The sequence below is a fragment of the Meles meles genome, chromosome 5, assembly GCF_922984935.1.
Source record: "Meles meles chromosome 5, mMelMel3.1 paternal haplotype, whole genome shotgun sequence".
Classification (NCBI taxonomy): domain Eukaryota; kingdom Metazoa; phylum Chordata; class Mammalia; order Carnivora; family Mustelidae; genus Meles; species Meles meles.
In genome coordinates, this window is record NC_060070.1 from 151,692,285 (window position 1) to 151,717,422 (window position 25,138).

Sequence of the window (25,138 nt, forward strand, 5' to 3'; positions counted from 1 at the left end):
CCGATATTCTGCTTATATTGTCTGTAAACGAGACCCGGGGCTGCGTCTCAGCGGCGTGTCCTACAGGGCCTCTTTGCGGAGGAGGTGACAAATTTCTCATCCCCTTCCGACTAACAGCACACGAACACGAAAGGGAACACACGTATCATGAAAAGTTAGCGCTTTAATTTTTCTACACTTACTCAGACTCTTAAGTGATTCTCCTTGACTTTTGTCCACGGAAATAGATAATCATACTTGGTAAAACTATACTTAGGTGGTTGCAAGTCCCCTCTTCGCGCTCCCTGTTATTTACTAGTACCGTTTATTTACTAAACTTAGAGGAAAGGTACCGAAGAGCACCTTAAACAACCATGAAAGCACCTTTTGTAAGATGTCCCATACTTAGAAGCACAAACCAGTGGTCTTTTTGCTGTTAATTTCCACTAAATTCTTCTTATTCCTCTGCGGACACATGACTTGGGGAAAAATATTCCCAGCCCTTTCACTGAAGAACGCGTTTCCAGTGCAATTCCACTTTACATGTATAATAAATTACCCATACACAAAATTATCTCTGTGCATCTTTTACTGTGTGCCACGGCTAAATGCGACAGCAATTCAAGGCAGAAGAAAAGTGCTTAAATAAATAACGAAAATTTGGGTTTCAGTGTATGCTGTTTGTTGCACAGTGGCACGATAGGGTGTTTGAGCATTAAAATACATCATATTAGGATAAAATTCTGTAGCAGGTATGGAATGAAAATACATTTGCAAGAGAAAACGTTTTATCGAAGTCTTCAACGGTAAAGCCGCAGTAAGTAGGGCTGTATGGAAAACAACAGGGCCGGGGGCTGTCAGGCCTCAGGTGAGAGTGGGAAGGCTGAGCAGAGACTGAGGGTGCGGCGGGTAGAAAACGAGATTACGGAGTTGGGGGAGAATAGAGAGAATCTCACGGGACCGGAAGGCAAGTGCGAGCACGAAGGGGGGATGACAGCCGAGGCGGGAGACCCGGGCGGGTGTGACCGGAGCTTCCAAGTGTGACAGGTTCCCGGGGAGAAGGTGGAAGGCGCGGTCGAGCGTGAGAATTCTCTGGGACAACCGCAGTTTGAAAAACAACGCCACGCCTCGGGGTCAAAGTGCAAAGCTTCGCTAAAAGGGAGACTTAAGAGAGTATTCAAAAGCGCAGGTGTCCGTGGGACGAGGTGGCCGAGTGGTTAAGGCGATGGACTGCTAATCCATTGTGCTCTGCACGCGTGGGTTCGAATCCCATCCTCGTCGGCTTTGGTCCCGCTCTCGGGAGCGGAAGTGCACGTTTTGTACCTCAGGCATCCGGCAGGTGGACCCCTACCGGCGGCCTCGGGTAAAACACCCCGCGTGAGCTCTCCCTCGCCCCAGTCACCGCGGCTCTGCACGTAGGGGCCAAAGCTTAGGTCGAGGCCCGCCACCCTCGGAGAACAGATTGTCCCTGGGAACCTCCGCCTTGGATTTGCTTCAAAATGCTGCTCGGCGTAAAACAGGACTTGGGCAAACCGTTTACGCTGCTTGGTGGGAGCCTGGGTGTTTATATCACTATTATTCTTTACTTCTCCGAATTGCCATTACAAGGATCTTAAACTTTTACTTGGAAGTAACTTCAAACTTGAAGAAAACTAGTAAGACTAAGAATAGTACCAAAACGACCTCTATACCTTTTGTTGGGATTCACCCCTTGGCACTGCAAGCCATTCCCTCCTCCCTCTCCCTCCCTCCCTTCGTCCCGATCCCTTCCCCTCCCTCTCCGACTCAGTCTCCAACTTCATCTTTGTGGTTCTCTGTTTTCAGAAACGTGTAAGAGTGAATTGTCTGTTTCATGGCCCCTTTCTCTTAAATATTTAAATAGATATTTCCTAAAAATAAGCATATTCTTTGTATATAATGAAAGTATATGCGTCAGTTTGGTGTGTTTCACAGTGGTGTTATTTTTTAAATCTCTTGTCTGTATTTCAGTGTTGTCTGTTGACCCAGTAATGCCCTGGATAGCATTTCCCCTCCGGTACAGATTAGCTGTTGTATCAGTCGCCCATATCCCTTTTTAAAAAAATGTGTTTATTTAAATTCCAGGTAGTTAACATCAGTTGTCCATATCCTTTTCATTTCCTTTTATCTAAAACATCTTCACAGCCTCTTTTTGTATTTTATGACAATGCCATTTTTTAAGAGTACAGTAACCGCTCCCTTTGTGTTCTGTGTTCTAGTTGTTTTTAAATAATACTTCTCATTTGCACTTTGTGGGATTTTCCCCCCTCATAATAAGGCCCAGGTTTTGCATCCCCAACCATAACACCATGTAAGTGGTACTAAGTCTTTCTTGGGGCAGAAAACTCAAGAAGCATGCAATGTTCATTGCCCCTCATTAATGTGGTTAATTCTGACTACAGTCAAGGTCACACATGAGTAGACTTTCCCCTTTTATGATGAATAGGCAGTTTGTGGGGAGACATCTTAAGACCATAGAGACATCTTGCTCCAGGCAGGAAGAATTTCCTTTGCCCTTGAAGCTCCTTCAAGAATCAAATTGACATGAGAAAGATTCACTGGAGAAAATAAAGTTTAACCTTGTTCATAGAGGGCACACACACAGACATGAAGTTCCAAGGACAGCCAAGTAAAATGATGTATACATGTCATTCTGAACTAAGAAGTAGACTGTAGTCTGGGACTTCAAGGGATGAAACACAATTCTCTGGAAAATGACAAAGAGCAAATGTTTGGGACACAAATATTTGCTGGGCCACTCAGAAACAGCAGGACACAGAGGACCTTCTAGATTCTTCTCAGACTGACTTCACGGTATAACAAAGTTCTCTGCTGTAATAGCTTTCTTCCTGGAGCAGGTTCTCTACCAAATTTCTTTTTAGCCATTTGTAGGGGAGATAAAAAGCTTTTCCTGAATCTGCTGGGTTCAGATGGCTTTTTAACTCAAAATAATCTTCACGCCAAAGTGGCCCATCTTGGGGCAGCCTGGCCTTGGCCCTGCAAAGTTACCCCTCCGAGTTAGCATGTGTTGAAAACCAGTCTTTACTAGATGATGGCATATCAGCTCCCGCCTTCTCGCACATTCTACTGTGAGTGGAAGTGCACACCCATGAACGTGAGGCATCAAAGCAGCACCCGCCACCCCCCCACCCCCGCTGTCCCTGGTCCTCCAGCCCCCCCCCACTTTATTTATTTTTCCATGTGATTTTTTAAAGCAATTTTTCTTATTTCAGGTGCTTATTATTATAGGAATTTGTATTTTCTTGTTATAAGAAACTCACTCCAGAGTACTTTACTCACAAAACTTTCCTCAAAGACACATTTTTGCAAATGTCTTGCTAAGACTTCTGTGTTTTTGGTTTTTTTTTTTTCTGAGTCTGTCCATGGGATCCTGATGCACAAACTTCTTTCGTTGTAACTCATCCCTTGCATTTTTCTCTACCGTTTGCCATTTAACTTCTTTGCTCCTGTTTTGCCCATAAAGTGCCTGCAAATGGTGTCTTCGTGATTACTGCAACATGTCTTGCTTTAGGAAGGATTCACAAAACACTCCCGTTAACTTGATCTGATAAATCACGCATCTGATAAATCACGGACTGAGTAAAGAAATGAAAGAAGCAGGAGACTAGTGCCCAAGTAAAGTGTAATAGAGTCATCAGGCAAAAATCCCCAATAAGAACATTTTTCTTTCAAGTATAAAGAAAATATAAAACTGGGCGCCTGGGTGGCTCAGTAGGTTAAGCCTCTGCCTTTGGCTCAGGTTATGGTCTCAGGGTCCTGGGATCAAATCCTGCATCAGGCTCTCTGCTCCAGGGGCAGCCTGCCTCCCCCACCCTCTCTGCCTGCCTCTCTGCCTACCTGTGATCTCTCTTGTCAAATAAACACATAAAATCTTTTTTAAAAAATATAAAACCATAGCTAGAAACAAGTGTGTATTCTGAAAGACATAATGCTGATCCGTTGGAAAGTAAAGGTGAATTTGTCACCTTTTCCCAAATATGAAGGGAGAGAGATTTGTTTCTCTTTTGAAATGAGTGAGGATGTCAGCTTTTGCGGAAAAGAAAGGCTGGGGGATGCTTAACTATCTGTAGATGGTGTGGTAAGGCTTCGTAGGAGGGGTCAAAAGGAAAACTAGATTCTGCACCTTGCCCGTTCCGCCTGAGATCTGGGAGGGAAGAAAATGCAGCCATCCTGGCAGAGGAGAGTTTTGACGCATCAGTCTCTGGGGTGTGGGCCCAGCACGCTTCTGCTGCGCCACTCTGCTGGCGGGGCTTTAACAGATGTTTCTCCTAACTATGGACATGATCAGGCAGCTCATTTCCTTGCACTACATAGGTGAATTGTGATTTGTTTATAAAATGGAATTCTACTTATCAAAAAACAATATATTTCTATCAGTTCTGTTGTATATGTAACAGCACAGTTAAATCTCAAAACCATAACGCTAGCAAAAAATGCCACACAAGGCAATGTACTATATGATTCCACTTATATGAAGTTCAAGAGCAAGCAAAACTGTCTGGTGATGGAAATCAGAATAGTGATCAGCCTGCAGGATGCAGTGTTGACTGGTAAGGTGGCCTAAGGTAGCATTCTGGAGTAACGGAAATGTTCTGGATCTTGATGTGAACGGAGGTCACAGGGGATATACATATGTAAACTTCGTCGTTCTGTCTACACTTAAGATCTATGCATTTTGGGTCGCCTGGGTGGCTCAGTGGGTTAAAGCCTCTGCCTTGGGCTCAGGTCGTGATCGCCCCATGTCATGATCCCAGGGTCCTGGGATCGAGCCCCACGTCAGGCTCTCTGCTTCCTCCTCTCTCTCTGTCTCTCTGCCTACTTGTGATTTCTGTCAAATAAATAAATAAAATCTTAAAAAAGAAGATCTATGCATTTTACTGTGCATAAAATATATTTCATAAAGTACTGAGAAAAGAGGGGACCGCAGCGATATAATAGCCAAAAGAGAAGGGAGGGAGGGAGAGGAGAAAGGAAAAGAACTTTGGTGCGTACTTCAGGGAGCTAAGGCAAAAGCGGCCACGAGAGGACAGCTTCCAAAATAATTTGTAGATGTGGTCCTTGGGAGCAGGAGAAAATTCACAGCACTCATTGGGAAGGGGGCCAAACCTTGGCAGGATTCCTCGCCACCCCTCATGCATGAAAGAATGACATTCTCAGCAAGGTGCGGACTCTAAGAGACTTGACAGCGTTCTCCTCAACAAGTGAGAGAAAATTTACTTTCCAAGTGTACTTCCAGTATACTTGTACAGTACTTCATTTCCTTCATTTCGGTTTGAGGAGTGTATTGAGAGAGATCAGAACTAAAATACAGACATTCGTGTTCCGGAAAGCACATTCTTCAACAGGTCAGAATTAGTCCTCTCACCCAGTTAAATATTTTTCATGGCGTTTGTAAAAAAAACAACAGGCTTAGGTTTTCTCCCTGTTGTCCAAGAAGTCACAGTTCCTCCGCATGGCCACCCTGCCTTCTCGCGCTTTCCTCTCTAACCTAGCCCCTGGTGACGTGAATAGAAAGCGGACCCCTGGGGCACCTGGGTGGCTCAGTGGGTTAAGCCTCTGCCTTTGGCTCAGGTCATGATCTCAGGGTCCAGGGATCGAGCCCCGCATCGGGCTCTCTGCTCAGCAGGGAGCCTGCTTCCCCGGTCTCTCTGCCTACTTGTGATGTCTCTCTCTCTGTGTAGCAAATGAATAAAATCTTTAAAAAAAAAAAAAAAAAAGCAGACCCCTGCCACAGGAAAATGCTGGAATTGTGTGAGCTGATGGTTTATGGTTATCATTACCCAGAAGAGAAGCTCGACAAGAATAGGAACTTGGTCTGTTACTGATAGATCACGTGTTAGAAGAGTGCCTAGTAACCAGTCTCCGTCAGGCCCTGGTTTGTGAGTGAGTGACTGAAGAGCCTGCAGAGCGTTTCCTTCCCACCCGAGTCATCTCACAATCTATGCGAAATTCCGTGTATTCTGCCCAGACGGCTAAGAATCCATCTTCTTCAGCAACCCCTTCCCATCATTCTGCCTCTCTCCTCCGCCCGCAACCAGGCAATGCGTTACCAGTTCCTGCTCCTTGATTTCTGCTCTCTCTCTGCCTGGTGAGCTGTCACGCCTGGCTACCTAGTTTGAACCCACATTTTTAACGTTTGCAGGTGTCTTCATACTTTCCCATGTCTCCAACCCTCCAGTCTGTCCCCATGCGATTCCTCCTCATGTGACAACCAGAACCATCAAACCCAAACTTGTCTCTTCCCTGCTTAAAATCTTTCTGAGGCGCTCCATTGTGTTTGAAACACTGTCCATGCTGCACGTGGTTTGGAAGCACACCCAGGATCTGCCCACGATGTGCCCACGATGTGCCCCGTGATCTGCACCATGATCTGCCCACGATCTGTCCAGATCTGCCCACGATCTGCCCACGATCTGTCCAGATCTGCCAAGGCTTCTCCCCAGCCACACCTGGAAGTATCCCGGTATCTCCTTGGAAGTTAACCCAAGAGATCTGCTCTGTCTTCTAGACCTGTCCGCGAACATCTGCCTTCGGCCTGCAATGTCCCTTTCCCCTTGGTGCTCCAAACACATTAAGACAGAATTGAAGTTCTGAGTCCTTTTGTTTGTTTGTTTGTTTAAGTTCTGAGTTTTAAATAAGATGACTTGCTCCGCCACCATTCTCCCGGGCTAACTTACCAATCCCCCCACTCTGTGTTCCCAGACAGGAGTCGTCCTTTGCCTCTGAATGTCTGGTGCAAAGCGCAACACAAGGCATATGGTCATGACTAGATAAATATTAAATTATCATGTAAAGAACTCTTGCCCCCCTCTAAGGTGGCACTCTTGGGTCATGGGATGCCTTAAACATCTGAAACGGCGTGGAGACTTAGGCAGACATACCTGCCGTACAGCTCTAGCTCTAGCTCATACCTGCTGTCATGACGGAGAGGTGACCACAGACCTTGGAACCATGAAGTTTAAAAAAACCCACATTGGCCTTTACTAACAGGGTGGGCTCGGGCAAGTTTCTTAATGCCTTTCTGCCTCTCTATTGATATGAGTTTAACAGTAATTCCTATAGCATGTACTTATTTCAACACTTTATTTTATCAACCAATTGAAGATTGCTTGTTGTTCCAATTGGACCTTTTCCAAGATATCCATAAAACAGGAGATAGATGTAGTCAGGGAGTCTTTCTAGCCTTCCCCACCCCCCCACTAGGAAATGCTAAGGAATATGTCACAGTTCACTTACAGACCTCCTGTCGGTTCCACAGCAGATGCCTGCTGACATGTCTCCCTTTCTCCCATGTCTCAGGTCCAAGAGCCTTCCTGCCCTGCCTGTCCTCTCCGGGAGAGATGTGAATGTGGAGGTACAGACTCAAAGAAAGCATGAAGTGTAAACTTTGGCTCCCTGATTGGGCCTTTCTGGCTCATACTGTAGGGATCATGACTATAATGTAGAGAGAAGGACATGTCCTTCCCTCTCCAGGCCCTATTACTTCTTGAGGAGTCCGCCCTTGAAGTCAAAACCCTGTTGTGAGGTCAGGAATCCACACTTGCAGCCATTAAGTGGTCTTGCTAGCCCTAGACAATCAGCCCGGCCCCAGAAACTTCTCACAGGGGCTCTGCTCTCTCCGCATAACATCACTCCTACAAGCTGCTTCTCCTCCAGACGCAGCTCAAAGTACAAAAGGCACAGTTGTGTCGACCAAGTGATGACAGCAAGTCTCACAGACACACTGGAGAGTGGACAGCAGATGGCCAGGAGCCTTGCTCCAAGCCTGGAGGGACACTGGCCGAGAGCTTCCCTTTTCTGGAACACACAGTGACTACTGGGCTCTGACAGACGGAGGCTTGACTTTCCCGTCTGTGAGGGGCTAAACTGGCAGGGAAGGGACGGGGACAGAGCACCACCTCTCCCGGGGACAGATTAAAACCACTTCGGTGGGAGGAAGTGACAGCAAGCGTGGCACGGAGGTGCCCTCAAGGGTTGATTCAGGGACAATTACACCAGATTTCATCAAATTCAAGGTCAAATTACATCCAGTGCTCCTCCAAGTGCTCACTGAAGAAAAGGCAGTGAGGGATGAGGGGCCGCACCCCTGGGGGACGAGAAAGGGAATGAGTTCTTCCGGCCAGATGAGAGCAGGCTACGGTTTAGATTCTGTTCCTCCCCGGGAAGATGCAAGGGCGCGCGCTGTACTTGCTGCCTTCCTGGCATGTGTGTTCCGGAGGAGAAAGTCGGGGCGGTGTCCTGACCGCTCTCACCCCGACGACAGAGAGTGGGGCGGGCGAGAAGGGACAGTTCTTGAGGTGCGAAGGTTTGGTCCCACCCGGTTTCGTTCTGCTGTTATTGCTAGATCCCCTGGCTCTTCACCTTCTTCTAGATTGGACTGGGACCCACACGGTGAATACGTAAAGTTCTAGCCTGAGATCTGGGAGATGTTTGCTGTAGAGAATTGGAAGACCCCCGAGGCTCTTCACAATCCTGATGTCCAGATCAGGGGACAGGGGACACAGGCTATTTCCTGTGGGCATGATGCCTTCGGGAATGCCCTTGGTCCCGGTTCTTTGGGTTTTTTGATTTTGCACCAATGGAAAATGACGAGGCTGGTGATCTGAAAGTTCCTCTCCTGGCACAACCCTGGGTGGGTGGAGAGGGCATCCCAAAGTTGAAGCTGCTGCTTGTCATTACTGGCCTAGGGATAGGGGTGCTCTGAGCAAAGGGGGCCACGCAGGGGCCCCCAAACATAGATTTTCCTGCAGAAATGCTGGCCCTCCCCAAGACAAAAGGTGTGCTCTGGCTGGTCAGGCGTGGGCTGTTCTGGCTCCAGCCCTTCCCAAAACGTGAGATGGTGCCAGGGGTCCCACTTGGCACTCCTCCAATGCTGAACGCACCAGGGTTGGAGCTCATGTCCCGGCCAGTCCCACTGACCCCAGAGTCCCCACAGTCCATGGGGGTCACTAACCCCCCAAAAGCAAAAGGGGGTGGGGCTGTGCTGCCAAACACCGAGCCACGGGCCACATTCTGGTGTGTCTGGGCCACAACCCCCGAACCAGTCCTACTTGCTTGGCCAAAGGGAACCCCTGCCGCAGTGCTGCCAAATTTCGGCCGGATGCCTGCAGGGAGGCGACAGGCGGAGGCCAAGGCTGTCAAACCCCCAGAGGGTGACTTCGCAGGACTGCTTAAGGCCGGCTGAGCCGGAGCGGGGGTTGCCGTGGGGAAGGCCGCAGCTGAGTTTCCAAAAATAAACGGGCTACTGAGGCTTGGGCCAAGGGCTGGTTGTGGGGCCCCTTGCTTCTGCCCACCTGTAGCCCCCAATGCCCGCTCGAGAGTGGCTCCCGGGGAGAGCGGGAAGAGTGGCCCTGAGCCGGCCCCTGAGGGAGACCCGAATGCAGATATGGGACCGGAGCTGCTGGATGGTAAAGAGGCCTGGGGCGAAGCTACCAGGGCGGAGGCTGACAGAGGGCAGCCCACACCCCGCAAGAAAGCAGTGCTTGGACTAGGGGATATCTGCACAGCGCTGGAAAGAACCTGGCTAAAGATGGTGACCGTGTGCACGGTAGGAACAGTAGTACGCGGGTGTGCCGGGAAGAGGAAGCTTGGGGTCGGGGTGAAGCTGGCCCTGAAGGCACAGGCAGCCCCAAGGAGGAAGGAGTGGCTGGTCGAAGGGGTGGAGTGAGTGTTGCCCAGGGCCCCGGTAACATTCACGGCGCCCACATCCAATGGTGGCATGAAAGAATGGTCTTTGGGCGTGGTGGCCATGATGCCAGAGAGAGCCTTGACTGGGCCGTGGAGGAGGTGGGTTGAGGCAGGAGAAGCGAGAGGAGAGGTCTGCTCGAAAGAGAAAGGAGCGATCGTGGGCAGGGCTTTAAGGGGTCCTATGCCGCCCAGCATAGGCTTGGAGGTGGGAGTCGGGATGCTTGAAGACGTTGTAGTGGCCATCGAAGTTGTGGAATATGAAGAGACGCCGATCTCGCTCTTGGGTGGGAGCCCCAACATGGGGTGTGACGTGGGGTCCGCAGAAGCTGTGGCTTCGGGAGGTGCAGAGGCAGGAAGATGGGGCGCTGGGCTGCTCATTCCGGACAGAGGACTCAGCCCGGGGAGCACTGCAGGGCTGACGGCAGTCCCCTCGGCCTGAGAGGATGGAGGAGGCCAGGTGGCGTCAGTGGCCGGTGATGTGGGAGAAACAGAGGTCAGAAGGATGAAATCTGACATGGGTCTGGAGTCTGAAGAGGTGCCTGTTAGGGGCTCTGACTGTGAGCAGCCCTGGGACGACAGCGGGCCGCCCTCCTTCAGGGCGGGAGGGGCCACGCCAACTGCCTCTCCCATGGCTGGTGGGAGGGCCAGGGGAGACTCCTGTGTTTCTGTGAGGCTCTCCAGCTGTGGATTTGGGCCCGGGGTTGGAGCCGGGCCTGCAGAAGGCAGGGCGAGAGGCAGGGAAGGCTGAAGAGCAGAGCACGTCTCAGAGACAGAGTCCGTGGTGAGGTCGGTTGTCTCCTCTCCCGCTTTATTGCTCCCCTGGAGTCCCCCTTTCTCCCCTAAGGCCATGTCCTCTCCAGGGTCTGCATCACCAAGCTGGGGAGGTGGGGTCGGTGCCAGCAGGTCCCCAGGACCAGAGAGCAGCCCAGAGCTGCCAGATGCTTCTGGGGACCCATCTGGTTCCAGGGAGACTGGAGAGTGAGCCTGATGACCCTTTTCTGTCTTTTTTACTGGCCATTCTGGTGTCTGTAGGGAGACCCTGGGGCCACCTCTCTTCCAGAGCTCAGAGAAAGTTCTCGAAGAGCTGTAAGAACTTGCGATCGCATTTCTTCTGGAGCTGAGCAGGCCACCTGGGTGCGTGCTGGCCGAAGAGCACAGGGAGGAGCAACTGGGCCTCTTCGTCAAGCTGTGATCCGAGCTCCAGGGCTTGCGGCTTCTCTTCAGAGGCCCAGGCCTGGGCGCAAAAGAAGTGAGAGCTCCGTGTTTCACCAGGGGCTTAAATGCGGATGCTGGGGTGTCTGGACTCCTTCTCTCACTGTGCGAGCCCTCGGGAAACAGAGGCTCATCAAACCTCACTCTCCCTTTCTTGCACTCTCTGAGGGCCCTCAGCACCGTCTCCTTAGCACACGGGTCTGGGGGCTTCTCCGAGGGTGAAGACCCTGCAGAGTCGGTGTCCTCTGCGGGAGAAGTGCTGGGGAGCGCTCTCCGCTCAGGAGGAGCTATCTTGATGGTCACCGGGCTCCCTGCTGCCCTGGGGTGCCGAAGAGACCAGAGAGTCCGGGGGAGGTAACTGTCCCACCAGTCTGAAGGAAGAGGCCCCACGATGGAATTCTGGGACCTCTCCATGGGAAAGCGCCTCCAAGCCTCATGGACCGCCCACGCGATGGGACTGGCAGGATCCGGGTTAGGCGGCCTCCTCGCAGGTCGGTGCCGCAGGGCCGGGTGGGCGCGGTGGACGGGCGGAAGCCGGTGGACTTGATGAAGGGGCTGAGCCGGCCGGCGGTTCCGCGGCCTCTCAGTCGAGTCCGTGCGCGCCTGCGCGGGAGACGACGGCTGGGACCCCGGCCTGCCCAGGTAACTGCCCATGCGGGGCGCCGAGGCGGGTCGGTTCCCCGGGTTTCTGACGGACTCAGCCGGAGTCGGAGTGCGCCGTGTTCCGCTGACGGTTGGGATCCTGGCGCGAGGAAAGTGCGAGGGTCTCGTGGCGCTCGGCAGCCCCCAGGCCCGGCACCCACAGGTCGGCGCCCCGTGGGAACAGAGGAGAGCGGCCCCAGCAGCCCCAGGAGCTTGCGGTGCGGTTCGGAGGCTTCGGCGGGGCGCTCGGGCCTGTGCGCTCTCGGTTGCGGCTGCGGCTGCGGCTGCGGCTGCGGCGCGCGCTGGGCAGGGGCTGGGGGGGCAGCGCGCGGCCTGGCTCCGCGCCCGCAGCGCCGTCTGGGAGACGCAGTCGAGTGGGCGCCGGGTCTCCAGGCTCTGGCTGCGGCCACTCGGGGGGCCAGGCGCGCGGCCCGGGAGTCGGGGCAAGACGCGCGGTCCCAGCCCCGCGGGGTGGGTGGGGGCGGCGCTCGGAGCGCGCAGGGCTGCCGAGGCGACGGGGGCCCTCCGGCCGCCAGCAGCCCTGGGCGCTGACGCCGCCGCCTCCCGGACCCGTCCCGGCTCTTCTGCCCGGGGCCGAATCCCGGTCGCCCCTCAGTTGTCAGCGCGACGACGGGAGGCCGGTGGAGAGGGGCCGAGCGCGGGAGTGGCTCCGGGCGCAGCCGGCGGTGGCGCTGCCGTCAGTCCCGGGTAGGAGCGGGTCGGGACGGAGACTCTAGTGAAAGCTTGGAGGGAACACTCTTCCCCGGGTGCGCAGTAGTTTCCCTTCTCGAGTCCTTCGTGACTTTCTGTGGATGAATCTGCTCCCGGAATTTCCCCTGCCCGCGATTTCAGGGCCCTCGGGAAAGAAAAGTCCTCCCGGCTCCATTCAGTTAAAAGTACAAGGTTCTGAATAGAAGACCCGAGAGCAGAGATTTCTGGTCAGAGGAAAGGGTAGAAGTCTTGTGCTTCCCAGGAGTCAAGGCCCGAGGCTGCTCTCGCCCCCTCTGCTGGGCGCCCAGAGGCCCTGGTGGTTCCAGATCGTGACTTTGAGATGGGCTTCCCAGAGGGTTTCTGCGCTGTCGGCCTCTCTAGACTCCAAAGTATCCTGAGCCAGAAGCAATTTTTCACAGATAAAGTGACCACAGGATCATCCCCAGGGCTCCCCCACCCCGGCGTGCAACAGAGCAGCCATTAAAGTAACCCGGGAAGTTCCCTGCTCGCTTTCCAGAAGAGAGAGAGGGAAGGGTGGGTGGGATCCAGCAGCAGGAGGTCAGCCTCGGGGGAGTTGAACCCAGGGTAGGGGCAGCACAGAGAAGGCCTTGAGACTGGGCCCTGAATTAGTGTGTAGGGGGCAGGCTGAGCAGGTGATGGGCCTGGGGAGGGCACAGGACAGGGGGCAGATCTTGGGCATAGGACAGGAGAGGGTCCATGGGAGGATTCTTCTAAGAGAAAGTAAACATGGGAATAACCAGAATGTCGGCAAATGGAATTTAGTTAAATAAATTATAGTACAGCTGTGAGATAGAATAACAAAGACAAGGCAGACCTTTATATATTAGTTTGTCTATGTCCATGATACATAAGGCTTCTTCCTAACCTCATATAATTTTAAATTCTAGGCTTTATTTGTGTGAAAACGTAGCTGTAGATGTCTAAGTAGGGATGTGGTCAGCAAAGAAAGGAGGATATTGACCAAAGTACTAACACGCAGTTATCTCAGGTGTGGAACTGGAGTTGGTTTGCAAGAAATTCTTTTTGGTTTTCCTGCACTGTGTCATATTTTCTACCAGATTCTATTTCCAACAAAAAAATAAAATAAAAAAATAAGCTATTTCCATTTTAAAAAAGAAAGTTTAAAAAGGAAAAAAAGTTAGTTGCAAAGAAGATGTATTTGAACTCAGTTATCTGGAGCCAGGAGATAAGAAGGAGGCTGTTGAAAGAATTCAGGATTCCAGGCAAAGAGGCGTAAGTAGGGATATGGACTTTGATCCTTTGACAACCGCTTGGCTTGGCCGGGCTGCAGAGAGAATGAGAGGGAAGCACAGAAGAAGATCACTTTGAGCATTCTTTATGCCTGATGGCTCGACAATAGTGGCACTGAGTTAGAGACAGCGTTAAACATCTTGGTGTTGAAAGAAAACATTGATCAACTGGATTTCACTGAAATTAAAAACTTCCACTCAGCCAAAGCCGCTGTTAAGAGAATGAAAAGACAAGCCACAGACTGAGAAAATGTTTGCAAAACCTATCTGATAAAGAACTGGTATCCAAAATGTACATAAACCTGTCAAAATTCACAATGAGTTTTTTAAAAGCTAGTTTAGAAACGGGTAAGTCACCATGGAAGATACATGGATGGCAAATCCACATGTGAAACGACACCCGACTTCGGACCTCAGGATCAGGAGAGAATCTCAAAGGAAAGCATCACTGAGACGCCAGGACAGCCACGTTAGAGTGGCTGCGATCCAGGACACTGGTCACGCCAGATGTTAGTGAGGATGTGGAGCAATGGGAACTCGCACTCATTGCTTCTGGGAATGCAAAATGGTACGGCCACTTTGGAAGACAGTTTGGAAGTTTCTTACAAAATAAAACATAGTCTTTCCATGCCCGCTGGGAATCAAACTTCTAGGTATTTACCTAAATGAGCTGAAAAGTTTTGTTCACACAAAAACCTGCACATGAATGTTTGTAGAAGCTTTATATATAATTGCCAGGAATTGGAAGCAACCAGAAAACACTTCAATGGAGGAACGTGATAAACCATGGCGCAGTCATACAATGCAATATTATTCAGCACTGAACAGAGTTTGTGGAGGCCGAGAAAACTAAGGCCATCCCACGTCAGGTTTAGCCCTAGCATAAGTACAGACATCTTAGCCCCGGCAGCCATCTCAGACCCCTGTGCCCAAGGGCTGACCCCCACCCTGCTTTGGTTCCAGAGACCCCCACCCTGCTTTAGTTTCAGAGAGCCCCACCCTGCTTTGGTTCCAGAGAGCCCCACCCTGCTTTAGTAACAGGAACCCATAAATACCCCTGCCTTAACTAAGCTTGGGGTCCAAGTCCCTACACCGCCGCGTCGGGTATACTTGGACCCAAGCTTAAGCATGTCACCTCGGGTTCCAAGTCCCTACTCCGCTGTGTCGGGTATACTTGAGCCCAAGCTTAACTTGTCAAATAAACCTTCGTGTGATTGCATCGGTGCTTGGCTCCTTGGTGGTCTCTCGGACGCGAAAATTCGGGCATAACAAGTTCAAAGAGGAGCCTCAAATCTGTATTGATTGCTGCCTGAACAAAACCAGTCTGAAGAAGGCTACCTACTATGTGGTTCCAACTATATGACATTCTGGAACACACAAAACTGTAGAGAGTAAAAGGATCAGAGTTTGGGGGCGTGGGAGCACAGGGGTTTTATTCTCGACGAAACTATAATTGAGGATACATGGTGTTATGAATTTGGCAAGACCCATAGAGTGTACAGCAGAAGAGTGAACCCTGACGTGAACTATGGACTTTCGTTACTAATAATGTATGGATGTTGATCCATCAGTTTTAACAAATGTCCCACACCAACGCAAGATGTTGCTGAGAGGGGAAACGAGGAGTGCAAGTGGGGGGAGGAGAAAGTATATGGAAACTTTCTGTACTTTCTGTTCAGTTTTTCTGTAAATCTAAAACAGTTCTTTAAAGATAAAGTCTGCTAATTTAAAAAATTAAGATAAATTTTCAATGTCTCGGAGCTTAGACTTCCACGCCTCACTCCTCTTCAAATTGCTTTGCGATTTGTAAAATAGTGCCATAAAATGTAAATCCCAGGAATGTAATTATTTTGTTATTTAAGCAGGTAATGCACACATTCGGCACATTATCAGGTATGCAAGAAAGTATGGCAATTTTTTTAACAGTTATAGTCCACAAAACTGACAAGCAGTTTAGCGTAGCTTAATTTACCCATATGCCCTCCTCATAACGTAGCCTTCCCCAGGACCTAGGCCCAGCGCCTTGGGATGAACTGTGAACTCAAATTGGATTTGAGGAAGCTCCTAGCAAATATGTTTTAAGGAACCAGTAATCAGGGGTGCTGTTACCACATCCACTACTATTGGGTGGCAAGGCAGTGGGGGTAAGGAACATGGTTGTAACCCGCAGAGCGGCTGGAAAATTTTCCAGAGGCGCAAAACTGATGTCGAGGAGGTGCTGGGTGGGCTGTGTGGAGAGAGACCAGGGAGGGGTGCTGCCTAGGAAGAGGACAGAGGGTCAGTCAAGGCCACTTCCTGAACGGAGGATGGGAGAGCCCAGAAGGCAGACCTGAGGGGAGGGAGGCTGAAGGTGACCAGGATGGTGGTGGGGCAGGAGGAAGGTCCAGGAGGGCAGGAGTTGCTGGAGAGTAAAGCAGATTTGGAGTAGGATAAGGCAGAGGGAGGCGGAAAGCCACAGTGGGGCAGGGGTGGGACACAGGGCCCTCAGGCTCTGACCTTGACCAAGAGAGTCCTCTAAAAGAGGGGCCAGTTTCTGTGCATAGAAAGATGCTGTATGCATTTGGAAAAAAAAAAAACAACAAAACACTTTTATGTGGTTTGGAAAGAAAAGTAAAAATAAAGCCAGTTTCTGGACTCAGGCCAGGAGAAAGTGGTGGCTTCCACTTCTCTCTTGGGATAGTACTTTTAGGAAGCCACGGTGTTAGAATGACCAAAAAGGCCCTGAGCAACTGCAGGGCAGCGCGTCCATGCACAGAGCCGAGAGAACACAGCTGCACGAGGCCTATGGGAGGTATCCAGCAAGGGGAGAAGATAAAAGATTGGAGGCGGGGACCCACGTCCTCAGAAGAGGTTGCTGGCCTGCTGTGCTGTGAGCCTGAGGGTTTATAATGAGGCTGGTTTGGGGAGTGTGGGAAACAACCCCAGACACCAAAGAAGCCGTTGCTACTGGAACCTACTAGTGTCAGAGTGTGTGCTGCGGGGGTGCCGCCCGCTGACCGCTGACCGAACCTAGCACCCGCAGGAGGGAGCCTGTCCCGTCTCCCCGTTTCTAGGCTTCCAGCCTCCCCCAGGTCCCCAGGGCACAGCCAAAGAAGGAAGAGGAGCGGAGGATGGTTTGCAGTCCCAGCTCCTGCTTCACAAAGTGGACTGCCGGAGTGTTAACACCATCAATGTCAAGTTCAGAAACCCATGAACGACCCATCTCGTGATGCAGAGCTCTGTGGCACATCTGTAAAGAACAGCAAAAGAACGAGAGACCTGAAATAGCAATGCCTCTGGGTACAAAGAAAAGATGAAATTGAAGAGGACGATATCTGAGGCTTTAAAGCTACTGGCAGTGTTTGATTTTATAAGTCATGTTGTGCAAATCTGTGTGTCCGTTTGACTTTTTCCATACAGTGCGTTGTTGAAGATGAGAGTAGTTGTAGGCATTCCCATTTTCACAGTGAAATATACTGCATCATATTAAATCTTACGTTGCTGAAGGCAATTAAAATACAATAAAAATTTTCAGTCCTAAGTAGGTCATCTTGTACATATCAACTAATACCAGTAATAGGGATGCTATTAACACTTGGGGGTTAGCTGGTGGAAAGAAACAGCATTTCAGCTTGCTTTTTAATACAACTTCAGAAATATAACCCCACATGAAATGTTCTGCTGTCACAGCAGTTTTCTAGGGAGAAAAATTCCCTGGGAAGCTTCAGGAAGGCCCACGTAAGAGCAAAGCTGCTGAGTGAAGTTCGCGGCTGACTTGCCTGAGTCAGGTCAGATCCTGCAGCCCTGGGGAATACAGTAGGATATGCCTCATTTGGGTTGAAAAAAAGCATGTGTGCCCAGGTGTGAACCTTGCCATTTTAATTAATGGTTCTATTTGCCAGGAAGACGTGGCGTCTGGAAAGCTAGCTGTCGCTCCTCCGGACACATCGGGGCAAGTCCACACCGCAGACACATGTTTCCCAAGGATGACAAGTCCGAGCGAGGCCCAGCCTTGTCTGTGAGTGGGCCGAGCAGTCTGGGATGCCCTGCACAGCTTGAGGGCGCGTCTGTCTGCAGCGAGGGCCGTGGAAGCCTCCTTTGGTGAGTGTTCTCCAAAGCCTTCTGCTCTGAGAATTTGAGGGAGGCTTAAGGCCGTGGGAAGCTTTTCTTATTCCCATTTAGCGTCAGCTTCACGGGTGCAGCCCTGTGTTTGGCTTATTGCTTTGCTGTCCTCATCTTGAAATTCCTAATGCTTTTCCCTGAGAGGCCCTGTGTTTGCATCTTGTGCTGGGCCCTGCGGATTTATTAGCCAGCACAACCCTCATCAGTCCGTCCCTTTGCCAAATTAATGTGCTTTACCCTCACATTTTTCTCCCGCTATTTCAGTGTTAGCTCTTATTCATTTGGGTGTACCAAACACTGATTTTTTCTCTCTTTGTTTTTGCTTTATTTTTTCTCCCTTTCTTTATTTCTCTTTTTCTTTTCTGCTACTTGCTTGCAGCGGCTGGCAGGGTGGATGGATGTGAGAGGCTGCCTGCCTGCCTGGGGTCAGTTCAGTTTCCTGCAGCGGATTAGCAGGGAGGCTCCGGGCTGGTTTCTCAGTCTCTGGGTCCCTCTCTGTAAATTAGGAAGAATTATTGTACGTATCTCATGGACTTCATGAGAAATAAAGTATCTGTAAAGTATGAGGACACTGCTCTATGCAGAATAAGTGCTAAGCAAGTATTGACTAAATACCTCAGTAATCTTCTCCTGTCCCTGTAACGCACTTGCTGTGTTGAAATCGACTCAAGTTTCACTTAACACTTTCACGTTATTTGTTTTCATGATTCCTCTCACATTGTGTTTTACTTTTTATTTTATTTATTTATTTTAAAAATAATATTCTGTGTTTTGTTATTTTTTATTTATTTTAAGTCATCTGGACACCCAGCGTGGGGCTTAAACTCACAACCCTGAGATCAAGAGTTACAGGCTCCCCCAGCTGCACCAGTCAGGTGCCCCTTCCTCTCACATTTTAAATCTATTTTGGCATTTATCATTTTGCTCAAGCTTTACTTAATTCCATTCATTACATCCCTCTAATTTTTTTTTTATTCTTCTGCTCTTCTCTGTACTTGATACATTAAGTGACTTCCTTAAAAGATCTCAAGCTCCTTTGCTGGGTCACCTGCCTTCTGTTATAACTTCTCTTGTTTCCCTCTGCCTTCCGTTCTATCCATCTTTATTCTGCCCCTGTTTATTTCTCATTGAAGTGTTTTGCATACTTCCCAGATATTTTACATATTTTCTTTATGCTTTTGACAACCACTTGCGTACAGAGCCATCTTCCTTTCTCCTGTAACTAGATCTCTAACATCATAAGTGCTTCTGCTTTTCTCTGATTTCACAAGCAAATGTGTGGAACTTTTATTCTTCTTCCCTCCGATAGCCTTTAAAATTTTTTTTCCACATAATTCTTCACATTCTAGCATTTTCCTCTTTCCTCATACTGTATCTTCTTTGAGCTTCATTTCTGCCATTACTGTAACATTTATTTCTTATTTTATACTTTTCCTTCACAGATTTATATGTTTCATTTTTATTTTCTCTTTCCTTATTCTAACTCCTCTTTCCACTCATCCTCCTTGATTTCTTCTTTTCCCTCTTTATGTATGCTTATCCTCTTATTAAACATTTTATATTATTTTTTAATCCTCGTATGTTAAACAAGATTTCCAGTTTTATTTTAATCATACTTCTAATAATTCTGTAAATTTTTACTCCCCCCCCCATATATATATTCACCTTCTCCGAGCAGCTTTAGCTAGTGCGTATTTTTAAATACTTTCAACAAATGCCATCCTGAATGGTGCTCCATCTTGAAGGGACGGTTGCAAACAAAGGTCTCTGTGCCATTCTCTCAGAGAACCATGAAACAGGTCAAAACGCAAACCACAAACTGTATTGTAACATGCTGTCTGTATTGCCTCCCCCTTCATTTCAATAAGCCACCCCAGGAAGACAGAGCGCAGTCCGCAGTCCGATGGGGAAGCTGGGGAAGGCGGCATGGTAGGAGGGTAGGCAGAAGGGCCATAATACTTTCTTAGAAAATCAAGCACTCTTTTTCTCATTAAGCGCTCCCCTGGTTCCTGCAAGTTTTCTGTTAGATCTCAGATTTCCAAAAATGTTGGTTCTGTTCATTGTTGCCAGTGGCTGGCCATGGCTGCTCCCATGGAGGGAGAGATTCTTGGAGCCCCCAGCTCTGACATTTCGTGATGCCCTTCCTATGTCTTTGTCTGTAAAGCACATTTCATGCAGGTGGGTTATAAGTGACTCTTGGCTTTTTTTTTTCTTTTTGTCTTGTCTGACAACCTATAGCTTTTAATTGTTATGCTTAGCCTACTTACATTTGATTTGTGTAATTTGTAATTTAGGTGGCTATAACGCTATCATCTTGTGGGGTTTTTTTTTTGTTTTTTTTTTTTGTTTTTTTTTTTTTAAATCTTGTGGTTTTTTTATTCGTCCCCCTTGTTATTTGTTTCTCTCCGCCCACCCCTTTTTGGCCTTCTTCTGGATTACTTTTAAGCAAGGGTGTGATACAATCAAACATAATTATTTTCCACATAGTAAAAGAGTTGAATGGCAAAGTTGAGTAAGAAAATTGAACGAATAATAAATGTACCACAAAAGAGATTTTCAAGGCATGAATTAAAAAGTAAATAGGGATGGGACGCCTGGGGGGCTCAACCGGTTCAGGGTCTGCCTTTGGCTCAGATCGTGACCTCAGGGTCCTGGAATTGAGCCTCATGCGGATCCTATGTCAGGCTTCCTGCTCAGTGGGCATTTTGCTCCCCCCCCCCACTCGTGCTCTCTTTCTGTGTCTCAAATAAATAAATAAGATCTTTAAAAAATAAAAAAAACATGGAAGAACTAGCCAGGGAGGGATATAGTGCTTATATGTGGGGAATAGAATCAATATGACATTCCTTTGACTGGGGAAGTAGGACTTATAGAAAATATTAAAATAATGCTACTTTTAGCTCTAAACTCAATTAATGCTAATGCGTGAGAGAGGAAAAACAAATCTGGAGCATGAACTCATGAGCAGAGTTTGGGAAAGGTTTGCGAGTGTGTGTCTGTGGTCAGTAGTCCTAGAATTCAGGAGGAAGGTGTTGGGTAGAAGCCATCACCAGATAATAATGAGTCACTACAAGTTCCTAAACATGACGGGATTGTCCAAACTCAAGGCTCTCCACATGTAATTTCTCTTGCTTTGGATGTTGAGGATACTTTTTCTTAAGATTTTAGTTTTGAGCAATCTCGGCACCCAAGGTGGTGCCTGAACCCAGAGCCCCAAGATCAGGAGTTACACGCTGAGACTGCCAGGCAACCCTGGGCATAGAGGACATTTCGGTTGAAGTTGAAATCATTGGAGTAAATGGGATTGCTAGGAAAGAGCATGGAGCGAGGGCAGAACCCGTGGGAGCTGTGTACTTCACATGGCTATGGGGAAGAATGAATGAAGTGTCGGACAAAGTCTCAGACAAGTGCTGGTCGATAGATATTTAGGAAAACTCTTACTGTTGAAGGAATTTTATGGAAAAGGCAGGAATAGATTTTAAAAGAAGAGAAGGAAAAAAAAAAATCCCAAAAAGGACATAATTTTTTAAGTTAAGATTTCTACATATACATTGTCCTTAAAAAGGGATAGTTACAGGGTGCCTGGGTGGCTCAGTCATTAAGCTTCTGCCTTTGGCTTAGGTCAGGATCCCAGGGATCGAGGCCCCCCCCCCCCCCATCCCATTAGGGCTCCCTGCTCAGCAGGAGGCCTGCTTCTCCCTCTCCTACTCGCCCTGCTGTGTTCCCTCTCTTACTGTCTCTCTCTCTCTGTCAAATAAATAAATAATCTTAAAAAAAAAAAAGAAGTAAAGGATAGTTATGGAATTGCTAGGTGGTAATTCAGTGTCTGGAGAAGGGCTGTTTGTTAATTAAATGATAGAGACTGTCTTCCCTGTGGCCTAACTGGAAAGCAAATTTGTTTTGTTTTTTAATTTTATTTTACTTAAATTCAGTTAATTAACATGTAGTGTATCATTGGTTTCAAAGGTAGAGGTCAGTGAGTCACCAGTCTTACGTAACACCCCGTGCTCAGTACATCACGTGCCCCCTTAATGCCCATCACCCGTTACCCCATCCCCCAGCCCTCAGTTTGTTTCCTATAGTTAAGAGTCCCTTATGGTTTATCTCCCTCTCTGATTTCCTCTTATTTTGAGCAAATTTGTTTAATGCCTCCTTAAGGCATCTGATTACTTTATCAACTTCTGTTGAACCCTCACTGTATCTGTAAACATACTAAATATGTTCCCTAAGCAAAGGATGTTTTTCATAACAAGCAAAATTAACATTTTAACCGCAGAAACTATTCAGCACTTCTTAACTGTGTGGTCTAAATATGTTCTATGATTCATCAGAGAACAGCATGTGGCAATTATCCTTCTGAAAAGTGGGATTCTCTCCATCTACTGCTATTGTGAGTTACAAGGATTGCTGTCCATAAAAAGGACAAAATAATTAAAACTAGGAGTTTACAATTAAAAACAGTATTAGGATTGGGATAAAATATGCTTTTTATTACATGAAAAATTGTCCTGGAAAACGGTCTAGAACAATGGTAAAAGTAGGCACATGGAGCGTCACTGCTCATAACCCTAGACTCTTCCGCAGACGTTCGAACAGTATGCGGCGTCCAGCCTCTGGAAGTGTCACAGATGGGTTATGAATTCCTCGGACAGGTGAGCATCTGAACCTTCTGAGGCCTCAGTGGCTAAGTGTCATATCTGATGTACACTTAATGGGACTCTCGAAGTCATGCTGCTTCAGTGTCAAGTTCGAGAAAAAGCCATGAATGTTTTGTTTTCAACGGCAGCAACTTGGGGAATTTTAGGTCTCTTTCAAACTGGCATTGGATTCACAGGCAACTTGCTGCCATTCATTATATATATGTGTATTTTATTCATTCAGCCTTATCAGAAAAAGTCGTTAGATGTGATTCTCACTCACCTAACTTTGGCTGATGTTATCGCATCTCTCTTCAGCGGGTCCCGTATATGATGACATCCTTTGGAATTAGAGATATTTTGGAGGACGTTGGTTGTAAAGCAGTGACACGGAGGGCTTGTATTTGCACTTCTTCAAGACTGAGTCCATCTCAGGCCATTATTATCAGTCCCACTCATTCCAGGTGGGCATGGTTCAAGCCCAGAACCTTCACACACCTTCTGCCCTTGTTCATTCATTCCTGGGTAAGTGATGGGCTAATCAACACGTGGGTGACTTTAAGTTCTCCCGCTACGGGCACTTCCACTGACCTTGGACTTGTGGATTCTCTGATGTTCTGTAAAATAAGACACTCACATACCATTATGCAGTGTTATCTCAAAGTGTCATGTTTATGCAAGATTTCTTCTTTTTGTTCTTCATGATTTGGACCAGTTTGTATATGGCAGTTGTCCTGTTGGGCGTCACCAGTCAGCCATGCTTACTCACAGTCCCAGCCTCTCTCCACAGTCTTTTCCAGAGACAAAAAGCCACCTGTACTGTCCTCTGCTTTGTTTTCTTCTATGGGACTAACTCGGGTCTTTCCATTCATATGGGCTCTGTGTATGAGAAAAACCTGATGCCGGAGAACATCACTAATATTCATCTTGCTGCCCAATTGTCCGTGCCGTAGTGTTGATTAAATATGATAATAGAGTTTCCAGATCTACCTGTGCCATTTCAAATATGATCGTTTCCACTTGTTTACGATGGAGATTTCTCTTACGTCTAAAAAATACTGATAAAAATGATTTTAACTGCAGGAGAGCATCGTTTTAGAATCCTATGACTGTAGACAGTAGTCCTGATTACCCCTAGATTAAAAATTTGGAAACTATTAATCCATTTAGAGTCAATCTATGAAAGTCTTATCAAGAATAAAAGAGCACATTGTAGATGAATACATACAATATAATGTACATAGAAATTCTAACAACAGAAACTACATCAATAAAAAATTCTAATGTAGTAAAAATTTAAAAAATGTCACTACATGGTAAAATCAAATTCAGGGTCTATGAATTCAAGCCCTGCACTGGGCTCCATGCATGGGGCCTACCCAGCAAAACGGAAAGAAGTTAGGATGGTGCTTCCTTTTCAGAGAAAAGGGACTGGCAGGTAGACAATGGTTGTCTCTGAGGTGTAGGCAGTATCTTACTTCTTGAACTAGATGGAGCCTACTTGTGGGTTTTCTGTGTGGAAATTTACTGACCTACATTCTTATGATGTGTGTGATTTAAAAAGTTATAAACCCACTCTTCAAAAGTTTAAGAATGTTATAAATCAATGCGTATGCTTTTAATCAGTTCTGTAAGAGTTTACGCGAGAAGGGCACCTGGTTGACTCAGTTGGAGGAGCCTGTGACTCTTCCTCTTGGGGTCGTGAGTTTGAGCCCCATGTTGGGTGCAGAGATGACTTAAATAAAGTTAAAAAAGAGAAAAAAGAATTCATGTTAGAAAATGACAATAAGTAACATAAGAGGCCTAAGGGACACACAGAAAAAGAGCCTAGAAGGAAAAGAACATAGAGCAGCTCAGCATGGTATGTCTCGGGGAGGCAAAATTGCCCTTCTGTTTTGGCAGCTGCTACCTTGAGGCAAAGTGACATCATTGGGAGCCCCTCAAAATGGAGAACAACCTATATTATCATCATGTGTCCCCCCAGTGTGTCCTCAGATTAATGATGACCTAGAGAGAAAACTCAACCCTCACTCCCAGTGAACTGCAGGGAAGATGCTCTTGTCCCTTGGGAAAGCTGTGGTGTGAAAGAAGTGGAAAACATCCCCGGTCCTGAGAAGCCAGAGCCCCACAGTGCACCTCTGAGTGGATGGGCATCCTGGCTGCCTTTCCTGAGTAGTTCAGGGGGCACTAAGTCCCCTAGTTTGAGCTTTGTATTACTCGCTTCTCTAACAACTCCAAATTCAGTGGTTTAGAAAAAAACAACATTATCTCATGGTGTCTAGAGGTCAGAAATTGAGGAATGTCTTATCTGGGTAGTTCCATCTCATGGTTTCTCACGAGGTTGCAGACAAGATGACAGCTAGAGCTCTAGTCATCTCAGTGTTTCACGGTGGCTGGAGGATCCTGGGCCCCGGGCTCCAGGAGGTGTTGGCAGGAAATCTCTCTTCCTCACACCTCCCCTCCCCCCACACGGCTGCTCCAGGCTTAGCGACTGGCTTCCCACTGAGCCAGATCCATCACAGAAGTTTGGTCACAAAAGACCATCCCTGATACAATGACCCAGAGAGCTGTGCAAGGGCATGAATATCAAGAGGTAAAGATCATTGGAGGTCATCTTTGGAGGCTTCCTCCAGAGCCTGGCCTCTGGCCACGAAGGATCTATGTCTGTTCCATATGCAAAACACACTCACCATTTCTCAAGAGGCCCCAGAGGTCTCAGAGTATAACATTTAAATCATATCGGCCTGGGGTCACCTGCTCCCCTCCCCCCTCTCTGCCTGCCTCTTTATTTGTGATCTCTCTATCTCTGTCAAAATAAATAAACAAAATCTTAAAAAAAAAAAAGATCACAAGTAGATA

The 25,138-nt window shown here is 48.0% G+C and overlaps 1 protein-coding gene, 1 long non-coding RNA gene and 1 other non-coding gene across 3 annotated transcripts; 1 reads left to right on the top strand and 2 right to left on the bottom strand.

The window, feature by feature from the left end:
* The first annotated feature begins 1,178 nt into the window (after window positions 1–1,178).
* On the top strand, window positions 1,179–1,260 carry TRNAS-GCU. Its single transcript has one exon. It is a non-coding gene; the product is annotated as a tRNA-Ser (tRNA).
* A 332-nt stretch (window positions 1,261–1,592) lies between these two features.
* Window positions 1,593–21,694, bottom strand: LOC123942415. The gene is made up of 3 exons (XR_006818421.1): window positions 21,565–21,694; window positions 3,883–3,889; window positions 1,593–1,602 (listed from the first exon to the last, which is right to left on the bottom strand). It is a non-coding gene; the product is annotated as an uncharacterized LOC123942415 (long non-coding RNA).
* On the bottom strand, window positions 8,524–11,571 carry POM121L2 (POM121 transmembrane nucleoporin like 2). Its single transcript, XM_046006233.1, has one exon. The coding sequence runs from the start codon at window positions 11,569–11,571 to the stop codon at window positions 8,524–8,526; it is 3,048 nt and encodes a 1,015-aa protein (XP_045862189.1).
* Window positions 21,695–25,138: the final 3,444 nt, after the last annotated feature.